Source organism: Lepidochelys olivacea, assembly GCF_965140295.1.
Source record: "Lepidochelys olivacea isolate rLepOli2 genome assembly, chromosome: 13".
NCBI lineage: Eukaryota > Metazoa > Chordata > Testudines > Cheloniidae > Lepidochelys > Lepidochelys olivacea.
In genome coordinates, this window is record NC_140423.1 from 40,405,265 (window position 1) to 40,431,244 (window position 25,980).

At 42.5% G+C, this 25,980-nt stretch overlaps 2 protein-coding genes and 1 pseudogene across 3 annotated transcripts; all 3 read left to right on the plus strand.

Moving 5' to 3' along the window:
- Positions 1–492: 492 nt before the first annotated feature.
- Positions 493–2,015, plus strand: LOC311529944 (olfactory receptor 6M1-like; the record flags this gene model as incomplete). The annotated part of the gene is made up of 2 exons (XM_084646232.1): positions 493–824; positions 1,385–2,015. The coding sequence occupies 2 exons, from the start codon at positions 493–495 to the stop codon at positions 2,013–2,015; spliced, it is 963 nt and encodes a 320-aa protein (XP_084502358.1).
- A 5,025-nt stretch (positions 2,016–7,040) lies between these two features.
- On the plus strand, positions 7,041–7,830 carry LOC311529345 (olfactory receptor 6E1-like; annotated as a pseudogene). Its single transcript has one exon. The product of its transcript is annotated as an olfactory receptor 6E1-like (transcript).
- Positions 7,831–20,690: 12,860 nt separating this feature from the next.
- Positions 20,691–21,644, plus strand: LOC311529945 (olfactory receptor 226-like; the record flags this gene model as incomplete). Its single annotated transcript, XM_084646233.1, has 1 exon — positions 20,691–21,644. The coding sequence occupies one exon, from the start codon at positions 20,691–20,693 to the stop codon at positions 21,642–21,644; it is 954 nt and encodes a 317-aa protein (XP_084502359.1).
- Between the last annotated feature and the right edge of the window lie 4,336 nt (positions 21,645–25,980).

Below are 25,980 nucleotides of genomic sequence, written 5' to 3' on the forward strand. Positions count from 1 at the left end.
TTCACGGATTAAAGACGTCATGAGCTGAAATTGCAGCAAACGAGATTTCGGTTGGACAGGAGGAAACACTTCCCAATGTTAAGGGTAGTTAAGCATTAGAACAAATGACCTAACAAGGCGGTGGAATCTCTGTCTTTGCAGGTTTCTATGAACAGGTTACACAAGCACCTGTCATTGATGATCTGCGTAGCACTTAGTCCCACAGCAGTGCAGGGGACTGGACTAGCTGACCTACTGAGGTCCCTGCCCCGCCTATATTTCTATGATTCTATACGTTTGTGAAGGTTCTTTCCCTAGATCTTCAATCATTTTTGAGATTTAAAGCTGAGACTTACAAAGCCACATTTCAGATCCAGACAATCAGTTCCCATTAATTTTAATTTTATTTATAAAATGAATTTCCCCCTAGACATGTTATTTCAACTACATGAAATGTTTTTCTCTAGGTCCCTCACCTTTCATATCCATCCTCCCACAGGACCTACACTGTACATGAATCCTCTCAATCAAACTGTGGGGTCAGCGTTCATTCTGCTGGCTTTTCCGGTCACCTCAGAACTGCAGATGTTCCTCTTTGTGGTCCTGCTGCTGCTTTACCTGCTCACCCTCGTGGGGAATATGCTCATCATTTCCGTCATATGGTTCCATCATTGCCTGCACACTGCCATGTATTTCTTCCTCAGCAACTTATCCTTCCTGGACATCTTGTTCACCTCGGTCATTTCCCCTACAATGCTGGTCAGCCTCCTTTCAGATAGGAAGACCATCTCCATCACTGCTTGTCTGGCCCAAACCTTCTTCTTCATCTTCCTGTGCACAGTGGAGTTTGTCCTACTATAGATATAGTATACTATAGATATACCTCTATCATATCCCCCCCTTAGTCTCCTCTTTTCCAAGCTGAAGAGGCTAGGACTTTTCAGCTTGGAAAAGAGGAGACTAAGGGGGGATATGATAGAGGTCTATAAAATCATGAGTGGTGTGAGAAAGTGAATAAGGAAAAGTTATTTACTTGTTCCCATAATATAAGAACTAGGGGCCACCAAATGAAATTAATGGGGAGCAGGTTTAAAACAAATAAAAGGAAGTTCTTCTTCACTCAGCGCACAGTCAACCTGGGGAACTCCTTGCCTGAGGAGGTTGTGAAGGCTAGGCCTATAGCAGGGTTTAAAAGGGATAAATTCATGGAGGTTAAGTCCATTAATGACTATTAGCCAGGATGGGTAAGGAATGGTGTCCCTAGCCTGTGTTTGTCAGAGGGTGGAGATGGATGGCAGGAGAGAAATCATTTGATACCTCTTAGGTTCACTCCCTCTGGGGCACCTGGCATTGGCCACATTGGCGGACAGGATACCGGGCTCAATGGACCTTTGGTCTGACCCAGTATAGCCGTTCTTATGTGCTTACTGAAGGTGATGTCCTTCAAAAGATATGTAGCCATCTTCAAGCCCTTATGCTACACAGTCATTATGAATGGCAGGGTGTGCTCCAGGCTTCTCCTTAGCTGTTGGATGGTAGCTTCTCTATCCATGCTTGGTCCAACCATAGTGTACACCAGGCTACCTTTCTGCAGCCAAGAACTAGACCATTTATTTGGTCTTATCAACCCTCTGCGAAAAGCTTCCTGTGTCGACACCAGCTACCTCAAAATGCTAGACTTCATTCTCTCCTCCATTGTATCATGGAGCTCCTTAACATTGACCATAGAGTCCTACACCCACATCATAGCCACTATCCTTAGGATCCCCTCCGTCCAAGGGCCCAAAAAAGCCTTTTCCACTTGCGTCTCTCACCTCACCGTAGTAACCCTTGCCTACGGGAGTTCCATTTTTCTGCATGTCCGACCGCAGCACAACCAATCCTTGGCTTCTGAAAAAGGAGCTTCTCTGCTCACTGAGGTGGTGATACCCCTGTTGAACCCTTTCATCTACAGCCTCAGGAATGATAGAGTTAAGGAGGTCTTGAGAGATGCTGTAGTGAGGCTTATGGGTTGCTCAAAGAAGGTCAGTCCTTGAAACTATTCATTTTAAAAAGAGATAAAATGGTATATAAAGTCCAGGTAGGTCTGAATTAAATTGCCTTGTTTTCAAGCATGACCCAGGCCCTTGCAGGAAAAGCTACAAAGGAATTTAGGGGCTAGATAACATGAGATTTAGACACCTAAGTCCAATATTTAGGCCCCAAAGAGCTGCTCAAAACCTCTACTCCACTGTCACCTAAACCTGGACTCACCTGAATTCCCTGGGTGCCTAAATTCCTGCTGATGAAGTCTCCATGGTGTTTAAGTTTCTGTCCATGGGCATGTGCAAAACTGCCTACATTCTGTTGTAGCTACACTGCTCACTGCCTAAACCCCAGTGAGATTCTCAGGGCGTGTCTACATTACCTGCTGGATCGAGGGGCAGCGATCGATCCAGCGGGGGTCGATTTCTCGTGTCTAGTCTAGACAGGATAAATTGACCACCGTGCACTCTCCCGTTGACTCCGATACTCCACCAGGGCGAGAGGCACAGGCGGAATCGATGGGAGAGCGTCAGCCATCGACTTACCGCAGTGCAGACACTGTGGTGAGTAGATCTAAGTACATCGACATCAGCTATGTTATTCACATAATATAGATGGATCCCCCCCTGAGTGTAGACCAGACCTCAAACTAGTTGCCTTTCATAATTCCTCTTCGTGCCTTCCTACATCTTTAGGTGCCTAAATACCATTGAAAATCTGGCCCTAAGTCTCCTTTTGCCTCAGTTCCCCATCTGTACAAAGGGAAGAGTCCTTCCTTACTTCATAGTGATGTTATGACCATAAATACATTACACATTGAGAGGGGCTGAGATTCTGTGGTAGTGGGGGGTCAGATAAGTACCTTGGATAGGTTCTCAGCTAGGGACCACCCTATCACCTAGTCTGAACTCCTGCATTTCTAGACTTGGCAGAATTGGAATTTTTTAATCTTTTTATAATTTCGATGGTTCATATCAATGTTCTTATTGTCACTTTTTAAAACTTTGACTTTTAAAATTTTCACAGTTGGGGGAAATGATAGTGGGGGGGGTCAGAGAATATTTTTTTTAAGGATTGTAGACTTTAAGATTCAAAAACTTGAAGCTTGTTAAGCGTTAAAGCACAAATTGTCCACATCTTGTGTCAAAATGTACAAAGCAAATATCTTGACATCAAAATCTGTTCTCAAACAGCATTTTTCTTACTGTGCTTAACTGTAAATGTGGATTATTAGTGATGGAAATTTTTTTTTCATTTATATAGTGAAATTCACATTCATTTACATTTATCCATAAAACTTAAAGGTTTCCAAATCTATGTATATTACAGGCCAGATGCTTAGATGCCTTTCATAATCCCACTTGGAGCCTTCGTACATCTTTAGGTGCCTAAATATCTTTAACAATCTGGCACTCAGCTCCCTTGTGCCCCAGCTCCCTGTTTGTAAAATGGGTAGGGGGCATTGTGAGGATAAGTACATTAGCCTTGGCAAGGTGGTCAGATACTGTAGTGCTGGTGGGGGGAGAGAGAAACCCTATGGACAGACCTTCCACTAGTGTATACTGATTAACACCTGCAGGAGTTCTGTGCTGTAAATCCCCAGCAAGCGGAGCCCCAGGGAATTACTCAGTGCTTCTACTGAGGCGTCCCAGGGCAAAGAGGCACTGAAAAGGGGATGCCACGCTACTGAGAGTCACTTAGAACTGAGGACAGAGACAGCCACTTAAATTCCAGATTAGGGAGAGCAATTCTGAGACCGAGACTACAAGTAAACAGTCAGCATTGACATAGTCCCTGGTTGCAAAAACCCTGGCCTTGCGATCTCTCTCTCTCTTTGATTTAAAGGCAGAAAGAGTCACTGGACATTTCAACACTTCAAGCAAATCTGAAGATCACTCATCCGATGGAGAAGGGATTGTAGAACTGTCTTGAAAGTAGGAAGTTAGCGGTCAGGAGCCGGGAGTAGAATAGGAGTGAGGTGTAATGTTAGAGAGAGACAGACCTGCCAGGGAGATATCAGTTCATCTGATATTTCGACTGTACCGATTGTCTCAGAATTCCAGACCTGGATTGACAGTGGATAACTCTCGTGCGTTCCTGTATCAAAGAGGGAAGAGTTACTAATGCCAGGTTATAACATCTACCTGACAGAACCTTGGCAGTGTGAGTGAATTTGTAACTGTTGTATTTTGTTAGCTCAGTTTATAACTTTACTCTGTTTTATTTAAAACAATGAATTTATGGATCTGAGTGGAGCTAAATTCACATCAGCTGAGGAAACGACCTGTAGCAATTAATACTCAGATCTATCAAAAGATGATTCAAAAGCATGTGCAAATTCATCCCTCTGTATTTCAAGAGAAGTAAATACCAAAATTACTTACAATGTCTGAAACACTAATAAAGGAAATTCTGATTAGGATCCTATTTAATATCACAAGCAGCCCTGTCGTACAGTCCCACTCATCCATTAAGCCAGCTCTCTCTTAATTAGTTTTAAGACTTTAAGTGTAATGGAGAGAGCAGGACAAATTTATGAGTGGGTTTGTATGATGGGGTTGGTTGTGATGGTGGGGGAGCAGGGCTCAGTAGCCCTGTGGGTCCCTTCCCATTTATGTATTGAGTTCATGGTCATGATTCAGGATTTCAGCTGGTCACTTGTGGGAGGTCAGGAAGGGATTACTCTCCACCTCACCCCACAATGTATTCTTTTTTATGTTTGTTTTTCTTTGATTCCTTGCATACCACAGTTCAGAGAATTTCATGTTCTGGCTACTGCAGTGGATGGGAATATTTTTTCCCTCTGATATGTAAGTCAGACTAATTCCTTGAAATACAGCATACCTCTTAGGTAGCATATCTCAGAGGCAGATTTTAAAGGACATTAGCCACCTAGTGGGATTTTCGAAAGCAAGACATGCCAAACTCGCACTGATTTCATCTTTTGGTGCCCAAATAGCTTTAACAATCAGACCCTGAGTGTCAGTTTAGACATTTCAAGTAATGCCAAATTTGGGTGTTGTAAAAGGTTTAAAAGTGTGTGTGTGTGTAGGATGGTGGGGTTATATAAAGAATAGGGAGCATCAAAAGGGACAGTCGGTTATTTATATTTTCTTTAGCACAGCAGTCAGGATCAATATGTTGACTCAGAACCACAGCTGGATTAAATTGCAATAGCTCAGTTGAACTCAGTGGGGCTACAGCAACGTACCCCAGATAAGAATGAGGCTAATTGCTTGTCTTTTTTTGCTGTGTGTGGGGGGGGGGGGGCCTATAGGCCTTGCATTCCATATATACCTAAAACTCCCCGGGTGATCTTGGGAAAGTCACTTGGCCTAAGCTGTTCCCATCTGTAAAATTCAGATAATACCTCACACGGGTGCTGTAAGAATCCACCAGTATTTGAAAGAATCTCCGATACAAGAGTAATAAGGCCCATGTGATTCTTATGCAGCAAACGTGGTCATTTTTTTTTGTCAAGGTCAAAGTTCCTTGGTCAAGGTATAGTTAAGGTTCACATCCCATAGGGAAAAAAAATAACAATAATGATAATAAGTAAATAAAAAGCTTTTGGGGTGCATTCAAAAGTGTCTTGTGGTCTAGATTGGGCCCACAGTCCACCTACTGACTGTATAGTGTCTAGAAAACAGGGTAACAGTTCTGTAAATAGTTGGTCAGCTCTCTAGTTGTGCTCGCTGTGTTCTAAGAAAGCAGTGGGAGGAACTGTACATATGTAGCCTGGCTTTCCTTGTTTGTGAATATCAAACAAAGACATTTATTTGGGGACCAGCTCTTTCTTCAGGTTTCATTTGTTATATAATCAGCAATAGACAGATCGAACTAGTTAGCCTGGGAAACCATGTTCTCTGCCAATCTCAGAAATTCTCTATTTCCTTCATTAGCTTGTGAGCTTGCCATACCTTGAGTGTACATCTTTTCTGTCTCATAGGCCTCCAGAACATTGTGGTTGAATGTGGTATAACCTGCTGGTTAGGCACTAGCCTAAAATGGGAGGCACCCGATTAAAATGCTGGCTCCAAGTAAGGCAGAGCAGGGATTTTAATCTTGTCCTCATGTGTTCTAACACTGTACCCTACACACTGGGCTCTAGGTTGGAAAAGAGTGATCTCTACAACTGCCCAGAAATGCAGAATGAAAACAAACATTGAAGCCCTAAATTGAAATTGTTTTCTAGCTGGCATCTCACTTTCTTCCCCTATCCTGGTACCAGATTACATACGTGTTTCAGACACTATTTTTTACTGCGCCTCCCTCACAAACAAACTCCCTGTGTGATCTTGGGAAAGTCACTTCTTCTAAGCTGTTCCCATCTGTAAAATTCAGATAATACCTCACACAGCTGCTGTAAGAATCCACCAGTATTTGCGAGGTTCTCCAATACGAGAGTGACAAAGGCCCCATGTAATTCCTGTGTACTTTGTAGAAACAGGGTAAGATCTCTTTAAATAGTTGGTGAGCTCTCTCTAGTTGTGCTCGCTATGGTCTGAGATTTAGAAGGCACCAGAAAGCACTGAGAGGAGCTGTGTGTGTATAGCCAGGTGTTGCTTGTTTGTGAATACTGAGCAAAGACAATTATTTGGAAACCAGCTCTTTCCTCAGGTTTAATTTGTTATATAAAATACAGTGGACACATCACCTTAGTTATCCTGGGAACTCATGTTCTTTATCAATCTCACTAATTCTCTGTCTCCTTCCTTAGTGTGTGATCTCAAGTGTTCAGCTTTTCTGTCTCACAACCCTCCAGAACATTGTGGTTGAATCCATAAATGTGATAGATAAAGGTTCATGCTCTTATTTTTTTATTGTTGCTCTTTCTACAGGGGAAACTGAAATCAGAAATGGAGGAAGCAAATGAAACCACAGTGGCTGAATTCATGCTCTTGGGGTTTTCCGGAGTTCGTGACAAACGCCAGATGTTTCTCTTCTTTGTTCTTTTACTGACCTACTTGGTCACACTAACCGGGAACTCATTAATCATTTTCATAGTGTGGGTGGATCACCGACTCCACACACCCATGTACTTTTTCATCAGCAATCTGTCCTTCTTGGAGATCTGGTTCACCTCGGTCACAAACCCCAAGATGCTGTTGAACTTTCTCTCAGACAGCAAAACCATCTCATTCCTTGCCTGCATGGCCCAATCCTACTTCTATTTCGCCCTGGGAGCTGTGGAGTTCATCCTTCTCATGGTCATGTCCTTTGACCGCTATGTTGCCATCTGCCACCCGTTGTGATATGCTGCCATCATGAAACAGAGACTCTGCATTCAACTAGTTTTTGTTTCTTGGGTGGGAGGTTTCCTGGTTATAAGTTTACGGATGGTCCTGGTGTACCAGCTGAGATTCTGTGGCCCAAATTTGATCAACCATTTCTTTTGTGACAGCACCCCCCCTTTTCCAACTCTCCTGCACCAATACCCAACTAATTAAGAGGGTAGATTCCATTTTGCAGCCATCCATAGTGTTGACTTCATTATGTTTAACCATGATCTCATACGCTTCCATCTTCTACTCTATCCTGAGAATCCCATCTGCCACTGGGAGGCAGAAAGCCTTTGCCACCTGCGCTTCCCCTCTAAATGTTGTAGTGATGGCCTATGGAAGCTGCTTTGTTTTGTATGTCAGGCCCACAGGATACTTATCTCTGGAAATCAACAAAGGGGTGGCTCTGGTGAACACTGTAGTGTACCCATTCCTCAACTCCTTCATCTGTAGCCTCAGAAACAAGAGTGTTAAACTTGCCCTAAGAATTGCTTTCAGTCATAACAGGACAAAGTTGTTCCCCAAGTTGTGTTGTGCTTCTTGATGGAGGCAAGACATGTAATACTAATAATTAGAAAAGCATAAATCAGTGTTGCAACATGTAGCCAAATTCTGTGCAATAGCCTCTTCTACATCTGCTTTTTTTTAAAAAAAATAAAGTTTGGTCAAGTCTATTGTTTGGGGAATTAATTTCAAATTCTTTTGAAAAGAGCTGGACTAGGAAACACTGGATACCCAGGTGTATGGCTCCACAGAACAGACACAACATTGACAGAAGCAAGTTACACTGAGTTTACAACCACTAAGTGCCTCATAATCATTGATGGGTTTTATCTTCACAGTCTCACCCCCCAGCTTCTATAGATGGTAAAATGAGGCACAGAATAGATTAAGTGCCTTGCCCAAATGTACCCATGAAGTAGTTAATTTGGTCTGGAATTTTCAAATGAGCTTTTATTTTGGATTCAATGGTAGTGTGGTGCCTTACTCAGGCTTCTTTGAACATCTCAGCCTAGTTTCTTATCTCTCCATCTTACTTCTGGTTGGAAAGTTTTTAATTAAGGCCCAGATCCTTCTCAATAGTTCTAACACTTAGTGCTATGTTGTCCATTTTGTAGTTGTGCAATTGTTTTTTCCTCCTTCCAAAGTGTACTGACTTGTAATTGTCTCTCTTGAATTTCCTCTTGTTGATTTCAGACCAATCCCCTAATTTGTCAAGACTATTTTGAATTCTAGTACTGTCCTCCAAAGTGTTTGCAACCCCTCGCAGCTTGGTGTCATCCATAAATTGTATAAGCACTTGTGACAGGGTCGGGCCAGATGGCTACAGGAGAGTAATAGAAGGCAGATATATTAGCCCCAGGTTAAGTAGGTCCCTTTTCCCTGGGTAAGGTAACAGGGAAGGTTCCAGAACAATCAGGAACCTTCTAGAGACAATTCAGACAGACAGGCTGATTAGAACACCTGCAGCCAATCAAGAAGCTGCTACAATCAATTAAGGCAGGCTAATCAGGGCACCTGGATTTACAAATTTCAGAGTAACAGCCATGTTAGTCTGTATTCGCAAAAAGAAAAGGAGTACTTGTGGCACCTTAGAGACTAACCAATTTATTTGAGCATAAGCTTTTGTGAGCTACAGCTCATTTCATCGGATGCATACTGTGGAAAGTGTAGAAGATCTTTTTATATACACACAAAGCATGAAAAAATACCTCCTCCCACCCCACTCTCCTGCTGGTAATAGCTTATCTAAAGTGATCACTCTCCTTACAATGTGTATGATAATCAAGTTGGGCCATTTCCAGCACAAATCCAGGTTTTCTCACCCCCCCCCTCCTCCCACACACACACACAAACCCACTCTCCTGCTGGTAATAGCTTATCTAAAGTCACCACTCTCCTTACAATGTGTATGATAATCAAGGTGGGCCATTTCCAGCACAAATCCAGGGTTTAACAAGAACATCTGAGGGGGAGGGGGGTAGGAAAAAACAAGGGGAAATAGGTTACCTTGCATAATGACTTAGCCACTCCCAGTCTCTATTCAAGCCTAAGTTAATTGTATCCAATTTGCAAATGAATTCTAATTCAACAGTTTCTCGCCGGAGTCTGGATTTGAAGTTTTTTTGTTGTAATATAGCAACTTTCATGTCTGTAATCGCGTGACCAGAGAGATTGAAGTGTCGGAGAACAGGAGGAGTTGACCTGGACTGTGGGTTCATGAAAACAGCCAGACTGAGGGCTGCTGTGAAGCTCAAAGGTGAGCAAATCCATCAATAAGTGCAAGACCCACCAAGGTAGAGGAGGAACTTTTTCACACACTCCATTATCCAAGGCATTAATTAAAATATTGAGTAGTAGTGGACCGAGGACTGATGCCTGTGGGACCCCCACTAGATATGAACCATTCATATCTACTCTCTGCGTATGGTCTTTAAACCAGTTTTGTACCCAGCTGATAGTAATTTCATCTAGACCACATTTCCCTAGCTTGCATATGAGACTGCCATGTGGGATTGTGTCAAAGGCATTGCAATCTAGATAAATCACCTCTACAGCCTCCCCACATTCATTAAGCCCGTAACCCTCTCAAAGAAGGCAATTAGGTTGGTTTGGCATGATTTGTTCTTGACAAATTCATGCGGGCTATTCTTTATAATCCTACTGTCCTCTAGGTGCTTACAAATTGATTGTTTAATAATTTGTTCCAGTATCTTTCCAGGTATTTAAGTTAGATTCCCTGAGTCCACCTTGTTTCCCTTTATAAAGTTTTTACTATGTTTACCCTTCTCCAGTCCTCTGGCAGACTGCAGAATCAGGAGTCCAGATCTCCATAGTGGCTTGGAAAGTCTCAGCAACAGGGCCTAATAGATATACCTGAGATTTCATCACTCAGAGAAAAATTGTAGAACCCTGTAATCTTCCTAGATTATAACTATTGGTATGTAATGACAGTTCAGGCAAGCATGTCCTGCCATAAGTCTCTGATGCCATATAAACTTTAAATATTACTGCAATAATACAGTTGTCCTGACTTGGTGTTGCTTATCTTTGGATAGAAGTCTATTCTCTCGTCTTCTTTAGTAGTGGCCTCCAAGATAATACGGCTCTCAAGCCTCTACTGGAACAATAATCTAACCTTTCCATTTGATTTGGTAAAGAGAATGTCATTCTGGCCCATCTCAATATCAAGAAATTCACACAGAAACATGGTATAACACAGGTACAGATGCTCACCTCTTTTTGACCGAAAATACTGATTTAGCAACACTGACAGGGTTTGGAAGTTTCATGCTGGTTTCACTGAATTGGGTTAGCCACATTTTCACTGCAGCATTTTCCACCTGAAATGTTTCAGTTTTTCTGAGCAAAACAATGTCTCAAAATTTTCTTACTTTTATTTTAAAAAAACAGAAACATTTTCAATGGTCAGAACGGAAACGAGGCGTTTCAGCTCTGTCACGGGGCACGCGAGGATTTGGGGGGTTTTACTTTTGCATTCACCAAAAAAAGAAAAAAAAATTGGTTCAACCTCAAAACACTTTTATTTGTTTTAATTGCAAGTCACATTATTCACTCAGCTACACCCACAAACACACCCTGATTTCCTTAGGATTTTCAAAGATTCCTAAGGGATTTGAGCACCTGAATCCCCTGGGAGCTCTGTGCATAACTTCCTTAGGCTCTTCTGAAAATTGGAGCCATTAAAAAGATGACAATTTTTGTGTTCAATTTGATCACATACCTCAAGGTGTCCTATGAGATTTCTTGCCTCTGGTAATTTCCCACTGGCTCTGCCAGAGCTCAGGTGAAGTCATGGCACTTTCAAAACCTTATTTGAAGAGTGGCTGAAGGCAAAGTTTATTTCCCAGATGGACAGAGGCAACATGCTGGGAAGAGCAACAGAGATGGAGAAAGCAATTCAGCGAAAGAGAGAGAGAGATGGTTATTTCATTTCTAAATGACAGCATCCGTTCCTCAACCAGTCTGAAAAGGTAAAGAAATGTAACAAAGGTACGCTATTCCTATTTTCTGATGTTCCACAGTTCATAAATTCGTAGATTAGAAGGCCAGAAGGGACCATTTTGATCATCTTGTCTGAAATCCTGTGTAACACAGGCCAAGAACTTCACAGGAAAAACTCCTGGAACAGAACTTTTAGGGAAAAAAAAATCCAATCTTCATTTAAAAATGGTCAGCTATCAAGAATCCACCACAACCCTTGGTAAATTGTTACATCGTTGATTATACTCACCGTTAAAATTTACACCTTATTTCCAGTTTGAATTTGTCTTGCTTCAACTTCCTTCCAATGGCTCATGATATGTGTTTCTCTGCTACATAGAAGAGTCCATTTGCTCCTCATGTCCGTACTTTGGACTCTAACCAAGTCACCAGGCTCTTAAACTTCCCTTTGCTAAGCTGAATAGATTGAGTTTCCTTGAGTCTATCACTAGAAGGTATATATAAGTGGGACTTTAGCTACTACATTTATGTCACTGCTCTACAAAAGGGGTATAAAAAGAATTTAGCAAGGAATACAGAGTGGTGGAGCAACAGAATGTAGTAATGACGTTCAGTCTATGTTTAGATTATTGAAGAAAAGGTTCAGAGATGACTCTGTGGTGTACAAATGCCTACATGGGGAAAAGATTTCTGATAGTAGAAGATTCCTTAATCTAGCAGAAAAAAATATCCCATGGTTGGAAGCTGAAGTTAGACAGATTCAAACAAGAAGTAAGGTGCACATTTTTAAGGGTGAGAGCTATTAAGTATTGGGGCAATTTACCTAGAGATGTGGTGGATATTCCATCACGTGAAGTCTTTACACTGAGTTTGGATGTCTTTCTAGAAGATATCTTCTACTTCAACCACAAGTTGTGGGCTAAATGGTGAAATTATTAGATTCAATCAAATGGTTTATGGGATGTTGAGGGCAGATTAGATCTTTCTTTGCCAACTGATGAGTTGTGTGCCCTGGGAGGCAATTGGGGGTAAATTTTTTATTATAATTCTGATGCAAAGAAAATAAAGTTTCCTGATTAAATTAGAGGTCATTAAAAGCGTAAAAGTTTCTGAGCTCAAATGTAGCAGTTGTATTAAACAGGCTTATCATCGTTATCACTGATAAATATAGGTTTCAGAGTAACAGCCGTGTTAGTCTGTATTCGCAAAAAGAAAAGGAGTACTTGTGGCACCTTAGAGACTAACCAATTTATTTGAGCATGAGCTTTCGTGAGCTACAGCTCACTTCATTGGATGTATACTGTGGAAACTGCAGCAGACTTTATATACACACAGAGATCATGAAACAATACCTCCTCCCACCCCACTGTCCTGCTGTGGGGTGGGAGGAGATAAACAACCCCTTTATCTACAGCCTCAGAAACAATGTATACCTTCAGATCAGCGGCACTGCTATGGGTACCCGCATGGCCCCACAGTATGCCAACATTTTTATGGCTGATTTAGAACAACGCTTCCTCAGCTCTCGTCCCCTAACGCCCCTACTCTACTTGCGCTATATTGATGACATCTTCATCATCTGGACCCATGGAAAAGAAGCCCTTGAGGAATTCCACCATGATTTCAACAACTTCCATCCCACCATCAACCTCAGCCTGGTCCAGTCCACACAAGAGATCCACTTCCTGGACACTACAGTGCTAATAAACAATGGTCACATAAACACCACCCTATACCGGAAACCTACTGACAGCTATTCCTACCTGCATGCCTCCAGCCTTCACCCTGACCACACCACACGATCCATCGTCTACAGTCAAGCTCTGCGATACAACCGCATTTGCTCCAACCCCTCAGACAGAGACAAACACCTACAAGATCTCTGTCAAGCTTTCTTACAACTACAATACCCACCTGCGGAAGTAAAGAAACAGATTGATAGAGCCAGAAGAGTTCCCAGAAGTTACCTACTACAGGACAGGCCTAACAAAGAAAATAACAGAACGCCACTAGCCGTCACCTTCAGCCCCCAACCAAAACCCCTCCAATGCATTATTAAGGATCTACAACCTATCCTAAAGGATGACCCAACACTCTCACAAATCTTGGGAGACAGGCCAGTCCTTGCCTACAGACAGCCCCGCAACCTGGATTTAAACTTTGAGAGTGGTCAGTTTGGATGAGCTATTACCAGCAGGAGAGTGAGTTTGTGTGTGTGGTTTTTGGGAGGGGGGTGAGGGGGTGAGAGAACCTGGATTTGTGCAGGAAATGGCCCAACTTGATTATCATGCACATTGTGTAGAGAGTTGTCACTTTGGATGGGCTATTACCAGCAGGAGAGTGAATTTGTTGGGGGAGGGAGGGGTGGAGGGTGAGAAAACCTGGATTTGTGCTGGAAATGGCCCAACTTGATGATCACTTTAGATAAGCTATTACCAGCAGGACAGTGGGGTGGGAGGAGGTATTGTTTCATATTCTCTGTGTGTATATAAAGCCTGCTGCAGTTTCCACGATATGCATCTGAGGAAGTGAGCTGTAGCTCACGAAAGCTCATGCTCAAATAAATTGGTTAGTCTCTAAGGTGCCACAAGTCCTCCTTTTCTTTTTGCGAATACAGACTAACACAGCTGTTACTCTGAAACCTAGAATTATTCAGTCTCTCTTGAAAGTGCTGATCCGTCACATGCTTGAGAGAAATGGGTAATTATCCACAGATCAGACACATCACTCATAGTAGCAGGTCAAGCTTCTTTCACAAATTTTAACCAGACACATGCTAAGCACTTAGTTATTCTTTCTGGCTCTGGTCTCTGGGCATTCACAGCACCCTGGTGGAAGAGGAAAGATTGTCCTGGTTTTCAACAAATAGAAAACTGAGGCTATGAGGGTATAAGAAATGAATTGCCCAATATATGACAAAAGGTCTGTGGCTGTGCTTGGATTTGGAGTCTGGCTGCTGAGTACAGGGTCTTACCAATTCAACGGGCCAATAGCCCGTCCCGCACAGGTAAATACTCAGAACCCAGGTACAGCCTAGCTCCAGTTTCAGACTCTCGTTATTTCTATCATTGCATGTGGAGTGTTAGTCGTGGTATGGAGGTTTCTAAAATACAGAATGAATTGCTAGAGAGAGGTTCTTCAACTATTGAGCCTGGTGGTTAGGCTACATGCATGGGATGTGAAAGACCAGTTCAACTCCCAGCTTCAAATCAGGCCATCGAGTGATTGGAACCCGCATCTCCCGGGTACCAGACATGACCCAATCCATTGGGCAGTAGGGACAGAGCTGAGCTCTCTAGGGTGACCAATAATACCGCACTGGAGGAGAGGAACCGTTTCACACACAATGTCAAAAGCTCTCAGTTTCATTCTGATGCAGAAGAAAAACACACTTTGAAATCATAAAATGGAATTCAAAAGTTCCGACTAGAATCTCTCTCCTTCCCCCCCCCCTTTCCTTTCATTGCCATGGTAAAAGATAAATACCGGAGAGGGAGAGGAATTATTTAAGCTCAGTACCAATGTGGACACAAGAACAAATGGATATAAACTGGTCATTGGGAAGTTTAGCCTTGAAATTAGACGAAGGTTTCTAACCATCAGAGGAGTGAAGTTTTGGAATAGCCTTCCAAGGGAAGCAGTGGGGCAAAAGACCTATCTGGCTTTAAAATTAAACTCGATAAATTTATGGAGGAGATGGTATGATGGGATAACATGATTTTGGCAATTAATTGATCTTTAAATATTCATGGTAAATAGGCCCAATGGCCTTTGATGGGATGTTAGATGGGGTGGGATCTGAGTTACTACAGAGAATTCTTTCCTGGGTATCTGGCTGGTGAATCTTGCCCACATGCTTAGGGTTCAGCTGATCGCCATATTTGGGGTCAGGAAGGAATTTTCCTCCAGGGCAGATTGGAAGAGTCCCTGGAGGTTTTTCGCCTTCCTCTGTAGAATGAGGCACGGGTCACTTGCTGGAGGATTCTCTGCTCCTTGAAGTCTTTAAACTACGATTTGAGGACTTCAATAGCTCAGACATAGGTGAGAGGTTTATCGCAGGAGTGGGTGGGTGAGATTCTGTGGCCTGTGTTGTGCAGGAGGTCAGACCAGATGATCATAATGGTCCCTTCTGACCTTAATATCTATGAATCTGAGATCAACGAAGCATTCAGATGCACCAATTTTTACAGTGCTTTTCTGTTTCACCTCTAGTTACAAGTGTTGAAAAAAAATCACTTGGAAAGATGGAACGCAAATAATTAATCCCAAGAAAGAATGTGCTGAAATAGACTTTGCTTTTACTGTTTAAAACTAAATATTCCCCCCAACCTCCCATTCCCACAGCGTATCAGAAAACATTTTAACTGATTAATCATCCTGAAAACATTTTCTCTGCTGTGGCGAAAAGGCCCCTGCCGGCAGCTCAGCACTTCCTAGCACCACGCGGGGCATTGGCCTCAACCTTGACTCAAAGGAAACAGCAGCCTGTTCTAAGCCAAGCGCACAGCGGCCTGACACACGTCGTCCCGTAGTGATGTCCGTGGGATCAGTGCTGACTCAGAGAGGAAATCCGCCCCCCGTTTCTGGCAGCACAGTGAAACCTCGCATTTTGCCCTAACTTTCCTAGTCCCCCAGAAGTGTCGGGCTGTGTAGCCCATAGGGCTAGCTTAGCCTTTATTACCTTCAACTGTAATGCAAGGAACCGACAGGCCTGTGTCCTGTAAGACATTAGCTTCAGCAAGTTAGCATCAGTGTAGTGACATGTGATAGGCCGGTAACCTTTGGCATAGATCAGTGGTCTGACAGTTACCCTCCGATTTGGGGGGATTTGGGCTAGCTTGCTCAATGGCAGGAGTTGGAACTTAACGGTACATGGCAACAGCAGGAACATGCAAGTAATAACTGTAAACTGGCTTAAACAAGAAGTGACAGGTATCATAATGGGCTAAAATGGCATTAATATGTATGAATATGTTAACCTGTAGAATAAGTCCACCTCAGTGTTATGTGGCTGAGGAAGTTAGATTTGGGCATAGATGCTTGAGCATTAGCGTGAATATTCACAATCGTGCCCAGGCCTTACAATAGGGCAGACCACCGTGGGGAGAGTTCGTTTTCTGGGCGTAGCCACCATTTGACCCTTCAGCTCTATTGTTATCTACCATCAGTCTTCGGCATTGAGGAACCTGGGCCATCGGACTCATTTGGCACACCAGAGACAGGGCTGGTCCTTCATCTCTCATCACCAAGCATAGGCGCCGACCCCGTGGGTGCTCTGGGGCTGAAGCACCCACCGGCAGCTTCCCGCCCCCCCGCTCCAGCTCACATCTGCCTTCGCCTCCTCCCCTGAGCATGCTGCGTGCCCGCTTTTCCCCCTAGCTCCCAGCACTTGCGCCGTGAAACAGCTATTTTGCACGGCAAGCGCTGGGAGGAGGGGGAACGCAGTGCAGTCGGGGAAGAGGCGGGGCCGGGATTTGTGGAAGGGGTGCAATAGGGGCAGGAAAGAGGCAGAGTTGGGGTGGGGACTTTGGGGGAGGGGTTGGAATGGGGGCAGGGCAGGGGCAGGGAAAGGGTGGAGTCGGGGCGGGGCCAGGGGCAGGGCCAGGGTTGTGGGGGCGCGAGCACCCACCGGTGCCGGGGAATGTTGGTGCCTATGTGACACCAGGTCCTCAACAAAGGGTGTAAGTAGGCAGATTTAAGAGCTCGTGCCGAGAATGATACCACAGATATCCCCAATATGGTGCTACTTCTATCTTTTTATGTGGCTCGGAGCTTTTCTGGCTTTGTTCATTATTCTAATAAAGAGCTATTATCTTTACCATACGCCCCAAGGCTCCCAACAAGATATTGAACTTGTTGGGTTTAATTCTATGTAGCCTGATTCTTGGGACAAGAACCTTATGACCTTCTGATCAACTGCCAAATAATACAAATATGATTAATCTTTAAAAGAGTCAGGCAACAGCTGGAAGGGACCTAGCTCACCTAATCCAGCCCCCTGTACTGAGGGAGGCCCAAATAAACATCACCCACCCTCACCAATGTTTGTCCAACCAGTTCTTAAAATCTCTAGTGGTGGGGGTTCCACATCCCCCCTTGGAAACTATTCTAGTGCTTAACTGTCCTTATAGTTCGGTTAGAAATTAGGGAAATCATTCTAAATCTCCCTTACTGCAGACTGAGCCCATTACTTCTTGCCCTACCTTCCGTGGACACGGAGAACAGATCATTATTCTCTTTATACCAGCCCTTAACACATTTGCAGACTGTTAAAAGGTCCCCCTTGCTCTTCTGTTCTCAAGACTAAATATGCCCCACTTTTTAACCTTTTCTCATAGGTCAAGTTTTCTAAACCTTGTTTTCATTTTTGTTGCTCTCCTCTGGCCTCTCTCCAATTTGTTTCAGAGTAACAGCCGTGTTAGTCTGTATTCGCAAAAAGAAAAGGAGGACTTGTGACACCTTAAAGACTAACCAATTTATTTGAGCATAAGCTTTCGTGAGCTACAGCTCACTTCATCGGATGCATCTGATGAAGTGAGCTGTAGCTCACGGAAGCTTATGCTCAAATAAATTGGTTAGTCTTTAAGGTGCCACAAGTCCTCCTTTTCTTTTTGCAAAGATCTTAAGTAGCTTGGAAAAATCTAAGCCACAGTGTGGACAGGGCCTAATAGATGTACCTGGGATTTCATTACTCAGAACAAAATTGTAGAACCCCGTCATTTTTCCAGATTATTGCTCTGTGTGAGTGATGAATGTTCAGGTAAGCCCATCTCATACCGAAGCTCCTACACCACATCAAATGCAATAAAACCACTACAATAAAATCTACAATAATGCTACAATGTAGCAAAAATGCTACAATAAAATCACTAGTCTTGACTAGTGATGCCTATCTTTGGATGGAAGTCTAGTCTCTGTCCTTCCTTAACCTTGGCCCCTAAAATGATACTGTTAGCAATCTTGTATTAGAAAAAGAGTCTAACTTTCCTATTTCATCTGTTAAGTGGAACGTTATTGTGGCACATCTTAACATCAAGGGCGTCCCACCAAAACCTGGTGTAAAACATACAAATGTTCATAAATAGGAGGGAAGGGAAATTTTTCTGTTGAAACTCTTTTTGGTCGAAAATGCTGATTGACAATACTGAAACATTTTGCAAGTTTATGTTGGTTTCGCTGAGTTGTGTCGACCGTTTTATAAAAAAATCAAACCATTTTACTGCGGCACTTTGACAATACAAATGCCGTGGGGGCTCTTTAGTGCAAGACAACTTTTTTTGTTTGAAAATTTCCTTTGCTTTTGTTTGTTTGGAAAACCTTTTAAAATGGCCCAACCTGAAACAATTACATATCAACGTGTTCATTTAACCCAACACAAATTTACTGTTTCTGTTTAACTTTTTCATTCACGGCAAATTCTTTAAAAACATTATTTCAACCCGAAACAATGTTCCATTTTTTAAATGGCGAGCTTACTGAAATAGCTTTTATTCACACAGCCCTACTAAGAAAACCCACATTAATTTGCCAATCTGTCGGGTTAAGAACATAATCATTAGCCATGTTTGGAAAAGGGTCAATAATTTTGTGAATGTTTGAGGGAGATGTTCTTGTTTCTTTTCAGAGCATGATTACAAATTCTGATTAAAAATAATAAAAAAACAAAATTTTGAACGTTCAAAAAAAGATGAATTCATCTTCCTATTCTGCCTTAAAATTTTGGGGTAGGATTTTTAAAGATTCCTAAGTGTTTGAGCACCAGAATCCCAGGGAAAGATAATGGGAGCTCTGCACCTAACTACTGTAGACTTTTTGAAAATCTTAGCCTTAAAGAAGATGACTATTTTAGGGTTCAATTTGATCAGGTAACTCAGGATGTCCTGTGAGAGTTCTTGCCTCTGGTAATTTCCTATTGGTGTTGCCATGGCTCAGATTAAATGATTGCACTTTCAAAACCTTATTTAATGAGTGGGTGAAAGCGAGACTTTCCCCCAGATGGACAGAGGAGGAGAGATGGCGAGAGAGCAATGGCTACGGAGAGAGAGATTCAGAGAACAGAGCTGGTTTTTTTTATTTTTCTAAATGACAGCAGCCGTTCCTCCACTGGTCTGAAAAGGTAAATATATAAAACGGCTATTCATACGCTTTGGTGTTCCATAGTTCATTTATCTGTAGAATAGGAGGGACCATTGTGATAATCTAATATGATTTTCTGTGTAACACAGGCCAGAGGACATCTCAGGAAAAAGTTCCCAGAGTATAGACAAAAGTATAACAAGATCTAATGGCTGGGAGTTGAAGATAGACAAAGTCAGACTGGACGTAGTGTCTGTTTTTAACAGTAAGGAGAATTGCCCATTGGAATAACTTAGCAAGGGTGATGTGGTGGATTCTCCCATCCCTGGTCATTTTGAAATCAAGATTGGATATTTTCCTAAAAGGCAGGCTCTCGTTCAAAAGGAATTCTTTTGAGGAAGTTTTGTGGCCGGAGTTAGACAGGAGGTCAGACTAGATGATCACAGTGGTCCCTTCTCACCTTGGAATCTGTGAATCTATTATGGTGGGTGTTGTGGGACGAACACCAAAAAGAACATATGCTGCTGGGTGCTCAGAGACAGAAGTTTAGACCCTGGAGGGAGGCTCCACCTAAATGGCTTATTCGGATTTTTTTTTTCGATGAGAATGGTCATCGGTTTTCTCCAGAGAGGAGAGGGAGCAGAACCACAGAGAGGATGTGGGAGCTGGACCCTGACCAGGAATGACGCATGGCCATGCTTTGATAAGATCAGGGTCTCCCTAGAGATGCAGGAAGTGGAAGGGTCACTGAATGCTATATTTATGTTTATGTTTAGCCTGGTTAAATAAAAGTATAATGGTTTTTCAAACCCAGAAATCAGAGGAGTAGTATCGATAGGCTTGGAAGAGACCTGTAAGGTCCTTGAAATAGAGGAAGGAAAACAGCCAGGATCATGGAATATTTACCGGCGAGTGTCTGGAGAGCAATATCAAAGGAGTATAAGGCCAGTAGTATCAAACCGGAGACACTGCTGTTGAATCAGGGAGGGGCAGCTCATGACAAGTGAGAGGATTATTGGAGGAGTTTCAAGGTAAAATGCTATGATGTCTGTTAGTCAAGAAATCTGACTAGAAAATCAAAAGGGTCTCATCTGAATTTAAAATGTATGAATCTGTGAAAATGGCATGCTCTCATTTTCACTATCTATTTGGGCATAAGCTTTTGTGGGCTATAACCCGCTTTGTCAGATGCATCTGATGAAGTGGATTATAGCCCATGAAAGTTTATGCCCAAATAGATTTGTTAGTCTCTAAGGTGCCACAAGGACTCCTCATTGGTTTTGCTCATACAGACTAGCACGGCGACCACTCTGAAACTTATTTTCACTGTAACTCTTTCCACAGCCAAGGCTGACATTGGACATGGCGGAAAGAAATGAAACAGCCGTGTCTGAGTTCATCCTAGTGGGATTTTCCAGTCTTGGTGAGAAACTGAAGATTTTCCTCTTCCTGGTTCTTCTCCTGATCTACCTGATCACAATAACGGGGAATGTGGTCATCATTTTCATAGTGTGGGGGAATCCCCGACTCCACTCTCCCATGTACTTTTTCATCGCCAATTTGTCCTTCTTGGAAACGTGGTTCACCTCGGTCACAAGCCCTAAGCTGATGCTGAACTTTCTCTCAATCAGCCGAAGCATTTCATTCCATGGCTGCATGGCCCAGTCCTTCTTCTATTTTGCTTTGGGTGGTACAGAGTTAGCCTTCCTCGTGGTCATGTCCTTTGATCGCTATGTTGCCATCTGCCGCCCTTTGCAATATGCCACCATCATGGAGCAGAGATTCTGCATCCAGTTAGTTCTTGGTACATGGGTGGGAGGTTTTATGCTCATGAGTTTACGGATGCTCCTGTTTTTGAAGTTGAGTTTCTGTGGGCCGAATGTGATCAACCATTTCTTCTGTGATAACACACCCCTTTTCCTACTGTCCTGCTCTGACACCAGTGGGGCTAGAAGGGTGGATTCTATTTTGATCTCAATTTTAGTGCTGAGCTCATTAGGCCTAACAATGTTGTCATATGTGAGCATCTTATTTTCTATTCTCCGAATCCCAACAGCCACAGGCAGACAGAAAGCTTTTGCTACCTGTGGCTCCCATCTCACATCTTTGGCAATTGCCTATGGAAGCTGTATTGTGTTGTATGCCAGGCCTTCAGGAAGTTTTTCCTTGGATGTCAACAAAGGGGTGGCTCTGCTGAACACTGTACTGTACCCTTTCCTCAACCCCTTTATCTACAGCCTCAGAAACAAGACTGTGAAACTCGCCCTGAGAGAAACGTTTAGGTTGGGTACTGAAAAGTTGCTCCCCGATCTGTGACATGCTTCCAAATAGATACAAGAAAAGCAACAGAAAGATAATGCAAGGGTGTGAATCAATCCACTAATCTGAAGTCCAATTTTGTGTAATACTCCTTCCTTCACATGTATTTTCTATAAATAAATGTTCAGTTAATTCTATTATTCAAGAAAATAATTAGAATAATTAAACCTTCCTTTAAAGTGCTGAACTGTCACCCACTTGAGATCAATGTGCAATTATCCACAGAACAAACACCGCATGGATAGTAGCAGAGCAAGTTTCCTTCAGGCCACACCACTTTCAGTAGGACTTGGGTACCAAATATCTGTTAGGCACTTTTTTCTCTTCATGACTATGGTTTCTGAGGACTTCACAGCACCCTGGCATGGTAGGAAAACATTATCTTTAACTTTTATTGATAGGGAACTTAGCCAATGGTTAGAATAAATGAATTGCCCAAGGTCAGACAAGAAATCTGTGGCTGTGCTAGGATTTAAAGTCAGGTTTCCCGAGTCCAAGATTGCTCAAAGATCCAATGGACTAAGACCACAGGATGTATGGAGAAATATTCAGTAGCCTCATATCTCGAATGTCAGATTTCAGACCTTCATCATTTCCATCAGTAGCTGCAGAAGGTTAGTCACAGTATAGAGGTTTCTCAGATACAGAATGAATTGCCAGAGAGAGATTCTTCAGCTGCAGTTCCTGCTGGTTCGCAGACATTCCTGGGATATGAAAGACACCGGGTCAACTCCCAGTTTCAAATCAGGCCATATAGTGTTTGGAATCTGTATCTCCCATGTTCCAAGACATTATCCAAACCATAGGCCTCTAGGGTCAGAGCTGGTTTGTCTCTAGAATTGACTAATAACACTACCCTGAACAGAGAAACTCTTTCATAATTCATGTCCAAATGTCTAGGTTTTATTCTGATGCAGAATGAGAACACATTTCCCACCATCTCCCCTCCCACCTTTTCATTGCCATTGTACCAGGTTAACTAAACATTTCAGACTCAAAATTTTACATTGCTTTTCTGATTCACCAGTAGTAATAAATTCTGTGAGAAAAAAATATTTTCACACTTAAAGATAGAACACAAATAATTAATCCCCAAAAAGGAAGCACTGAAATAAAAACACCTTAGGCATTGGCTTGGTTTTGCTGCTTAAAATTAAATGTTCTCCCCTCACTCCTACAGGACACATTTTGTCTGATGAATCTTGTGGAAATCCTTCTTTCTTGTTCGGGTGGAAATGTCCCTCTTCAGCCCCCATTGCCTCCTAGAGTCACACTAGGCATGGGGGTCAGAATTCACTGACATAAAATAATATCCTCTACTGAGTGAAGCACACAGCTCCCTGAAGCAAATTGCCCCATAGTGATGTTCTTGGGATTGGGATCTGTGCTGAATCGGAGAGGGAAGCAACCTCTCCTGAGTCCTGCTCCCTGTTCTTTGCAGCACAGCACAACCTAAAACTATCCCCTGACACTTGTAGAATCCTAGAAGTGTAGGCCTGGAAGGGACCTTGAGAGGTTGTCTAGTCCAGCTCCCAGCGCTGAGGCAGAGCCACATAAACCTAGGCCATCCGTCACAGGCGTTGGTCCAACTGTTCTTTAAAACCTCCAGTGACAGGGATTCCAGACCCACCCTTGGAAGCCAATTCTAGAATTTAACTACCATTGTAATTGAAATGTTTTTCCTAATACCTCACCTGTATCACCCTTTCTGAAAATTAAGCCCATTACTTCTTGTCCTACCTTTAGGAGACATAAAGAAGAATTCATCATGGTCCTTTTCATAACAGCCCTTAACAGATTGGAAGACTGTTATAAGGTGCACCCCACTCTCCTTTTCTCAAGACAAAGCATACCCATTTTAAAATGTCTCCCCTCATAGGTTAGGATTTCTCAACCTTTTATCACTTTTGTTGCTCTCCTCTGGACTGTTTCCATTTTATCCACCTCTCTCCTAACATGTGGTGGCCAGAACTGGACACAGTACTCCAGCTGAGGCCTCACCAGTGCAATTAGAGTGGGACAATACCTCCCATTTCTTAGATACAACATTCCCGTTATTACACCCTAGAATGATGATATCCTTTTTAGCAACTGCATCACATTATTGACTCATATCCGGTTTGTGATTCACTATTAGCCCGATACTTTTTAACACTTCTATCCCCTAGCCAGTTATTACCCATTTCGTAATTGTGCATTTGATTTTTCCTTCCTAAAGGAAGTACTTTGCACTAGTCTTCATTGAATTTCATCTTGTTGAATTCAGACCAATTTTCTCATTTGTCTAGGTCATTTTGAATTCTAATCCTGTCCTCCAAAGTACTTGCAAAACATCAAAGCTTGGTGCCATGTGCAAATTTTACAGACACACTTTCTACTCCATTATACAAGTCAGTGAAATTAATTAACTGTACCAGCCCCAGGGCTGACCCCTTCAGGACTCCCTAGATACTCCCTCCCAGTCTGTCAGTGAATCATGGATAACTACTCCTTTTTGTATAAGGTCATTCAACCACTTCTGCATGTATCTTACAATAATTTCATCTCAACCCCATTTCCTTAGGTTGCTTATGATAATGTCATATGGGGCTGTGTCAAAAGCCTTACTACAATCTAGAGATTTCCTGTCTACTGCTTCTCCTCTATCTACAGGACCACTAAACCTGTCAGAGAAGGAAATTAAGTTGGTTTGACAAGATATGTTCTTGATAAATCCATGCTGGTTACTTTTTTTTACACTAGTGTCATCTCGGTGTATGCGTCGAACTTAGGCTGACTGGTCTACAATTCTATGGGTTTGCTTCATTCTCTTTTTTAAAGAAATATGATAGTTGCCCTTTTCCAGTACTCTGGGAGACTGCACCTAACTTCCTTAGTCTTTTTGTGCATGTTTGGATGAAAATCTATTCTCTGTTCTTGGCCTCTAAACTAATAGGGGGGAAGGGATAGCTCAGTGGTTTGAACATGGGCCTGCTAAACCCAGGGTTGTGAGTTCAATCCTTGAGGGGGCCATTTAGGGATCTGGGGCAAAAATTGGGGATTGGTCCTGCTTTGAGCAGGGGGTTGGACTAGATGACCTCCTGAGGTCCCTTCCAACCCTGATATTCTATGATTCTAATACTGGTAGCAGACCTCAATTAGAACAATATTCTAACTTGCCGTTTGATTTGCTAAAGTGTATGTCATTCTGGCCCATCTCAATACCAAGAAAATCATGCTGGAAATTATGCAACACAAATACAGATGCTCATAAATAGAAGTGGATGACTTTTGTGGCTGAAACTCTTTTTGGTCTAAAACGGTGATTTAGCAACATGTTCAGGTTTTACAAATTCATGCTGGTTTCAGTGAAGTGTAATAGTCGTGTAGTTTTTTTTGAAAAAAAGAAACACAAAAGGTTTTATTGCAGCATTTTCCACATGAAATGTTTGTTTTTCAGTGCAAGGCAACCTTTTCCCTTTCAAAATTCCCTTTTCTTTTGTTTAAAAAAAAATAGAAAACATTTTAATAGGGTCAATATTAAAAGTTAAACATTTCAATTTTATCATTTCACCCAAAATAAACGTGTGGGGTTTTTATCTTTAGTATTCACCGAACTGTTTATTCATTAGTTTCAAATTGAAACATTTGATTTGATTTTTTTTTCAATTGCCAGCTGTCTGAAAAAGTCATTATTCACACAATTACACTCCCAAATAAACACTACATTGCCATTCCACCTACACTCTGTTTATTTTAGAACATGATCAATAGCAAGATTTTCAAAAAGGGCAAAGAACTTCACGCAAGATGAAGAGTAATATTTTTCAGTTTCCTTTCACAGCATAAAGAAAAGGAGTACTTATGGCACCTTAGAGACTAACAAATTTATTTGAGCATAAGCTTTCGTGAGCTACAGCTCACTTCATCAGATGCATCCCGTGGAAACTGCAGCAGACATTATACACACAGAGATCATGAAACAATACCTCCTCCCACCCCACTGTTCTGCTGGTAATAGCTTATCTAAAGTGATCATCAAGTTGGGCCATTTCCAGCACAAATCCAGGTTTTCTCACCCTCTGCCCCCCCCCCCCCCACACACACACACACAAACTCACTCTCCTGCTGGTAATAGCCCATCCAAAGTGACAACTCTCTTCACAATGTGTATGATAAACAAGGTGGGCCATTTCCTGATATGTGGAATCATGTGGGCACAGTTGGCAACGGGATATGTGGGCACAGTTGGCAATGGGCTTTGTTGCAAGGATAAGTTCCTGGGTTAGTGGTTCTGTTGTGTGGTATGTGGTTGTTGGTGAGTATTTGCTTCAGGTTGCGGGGTTGTCTGTAG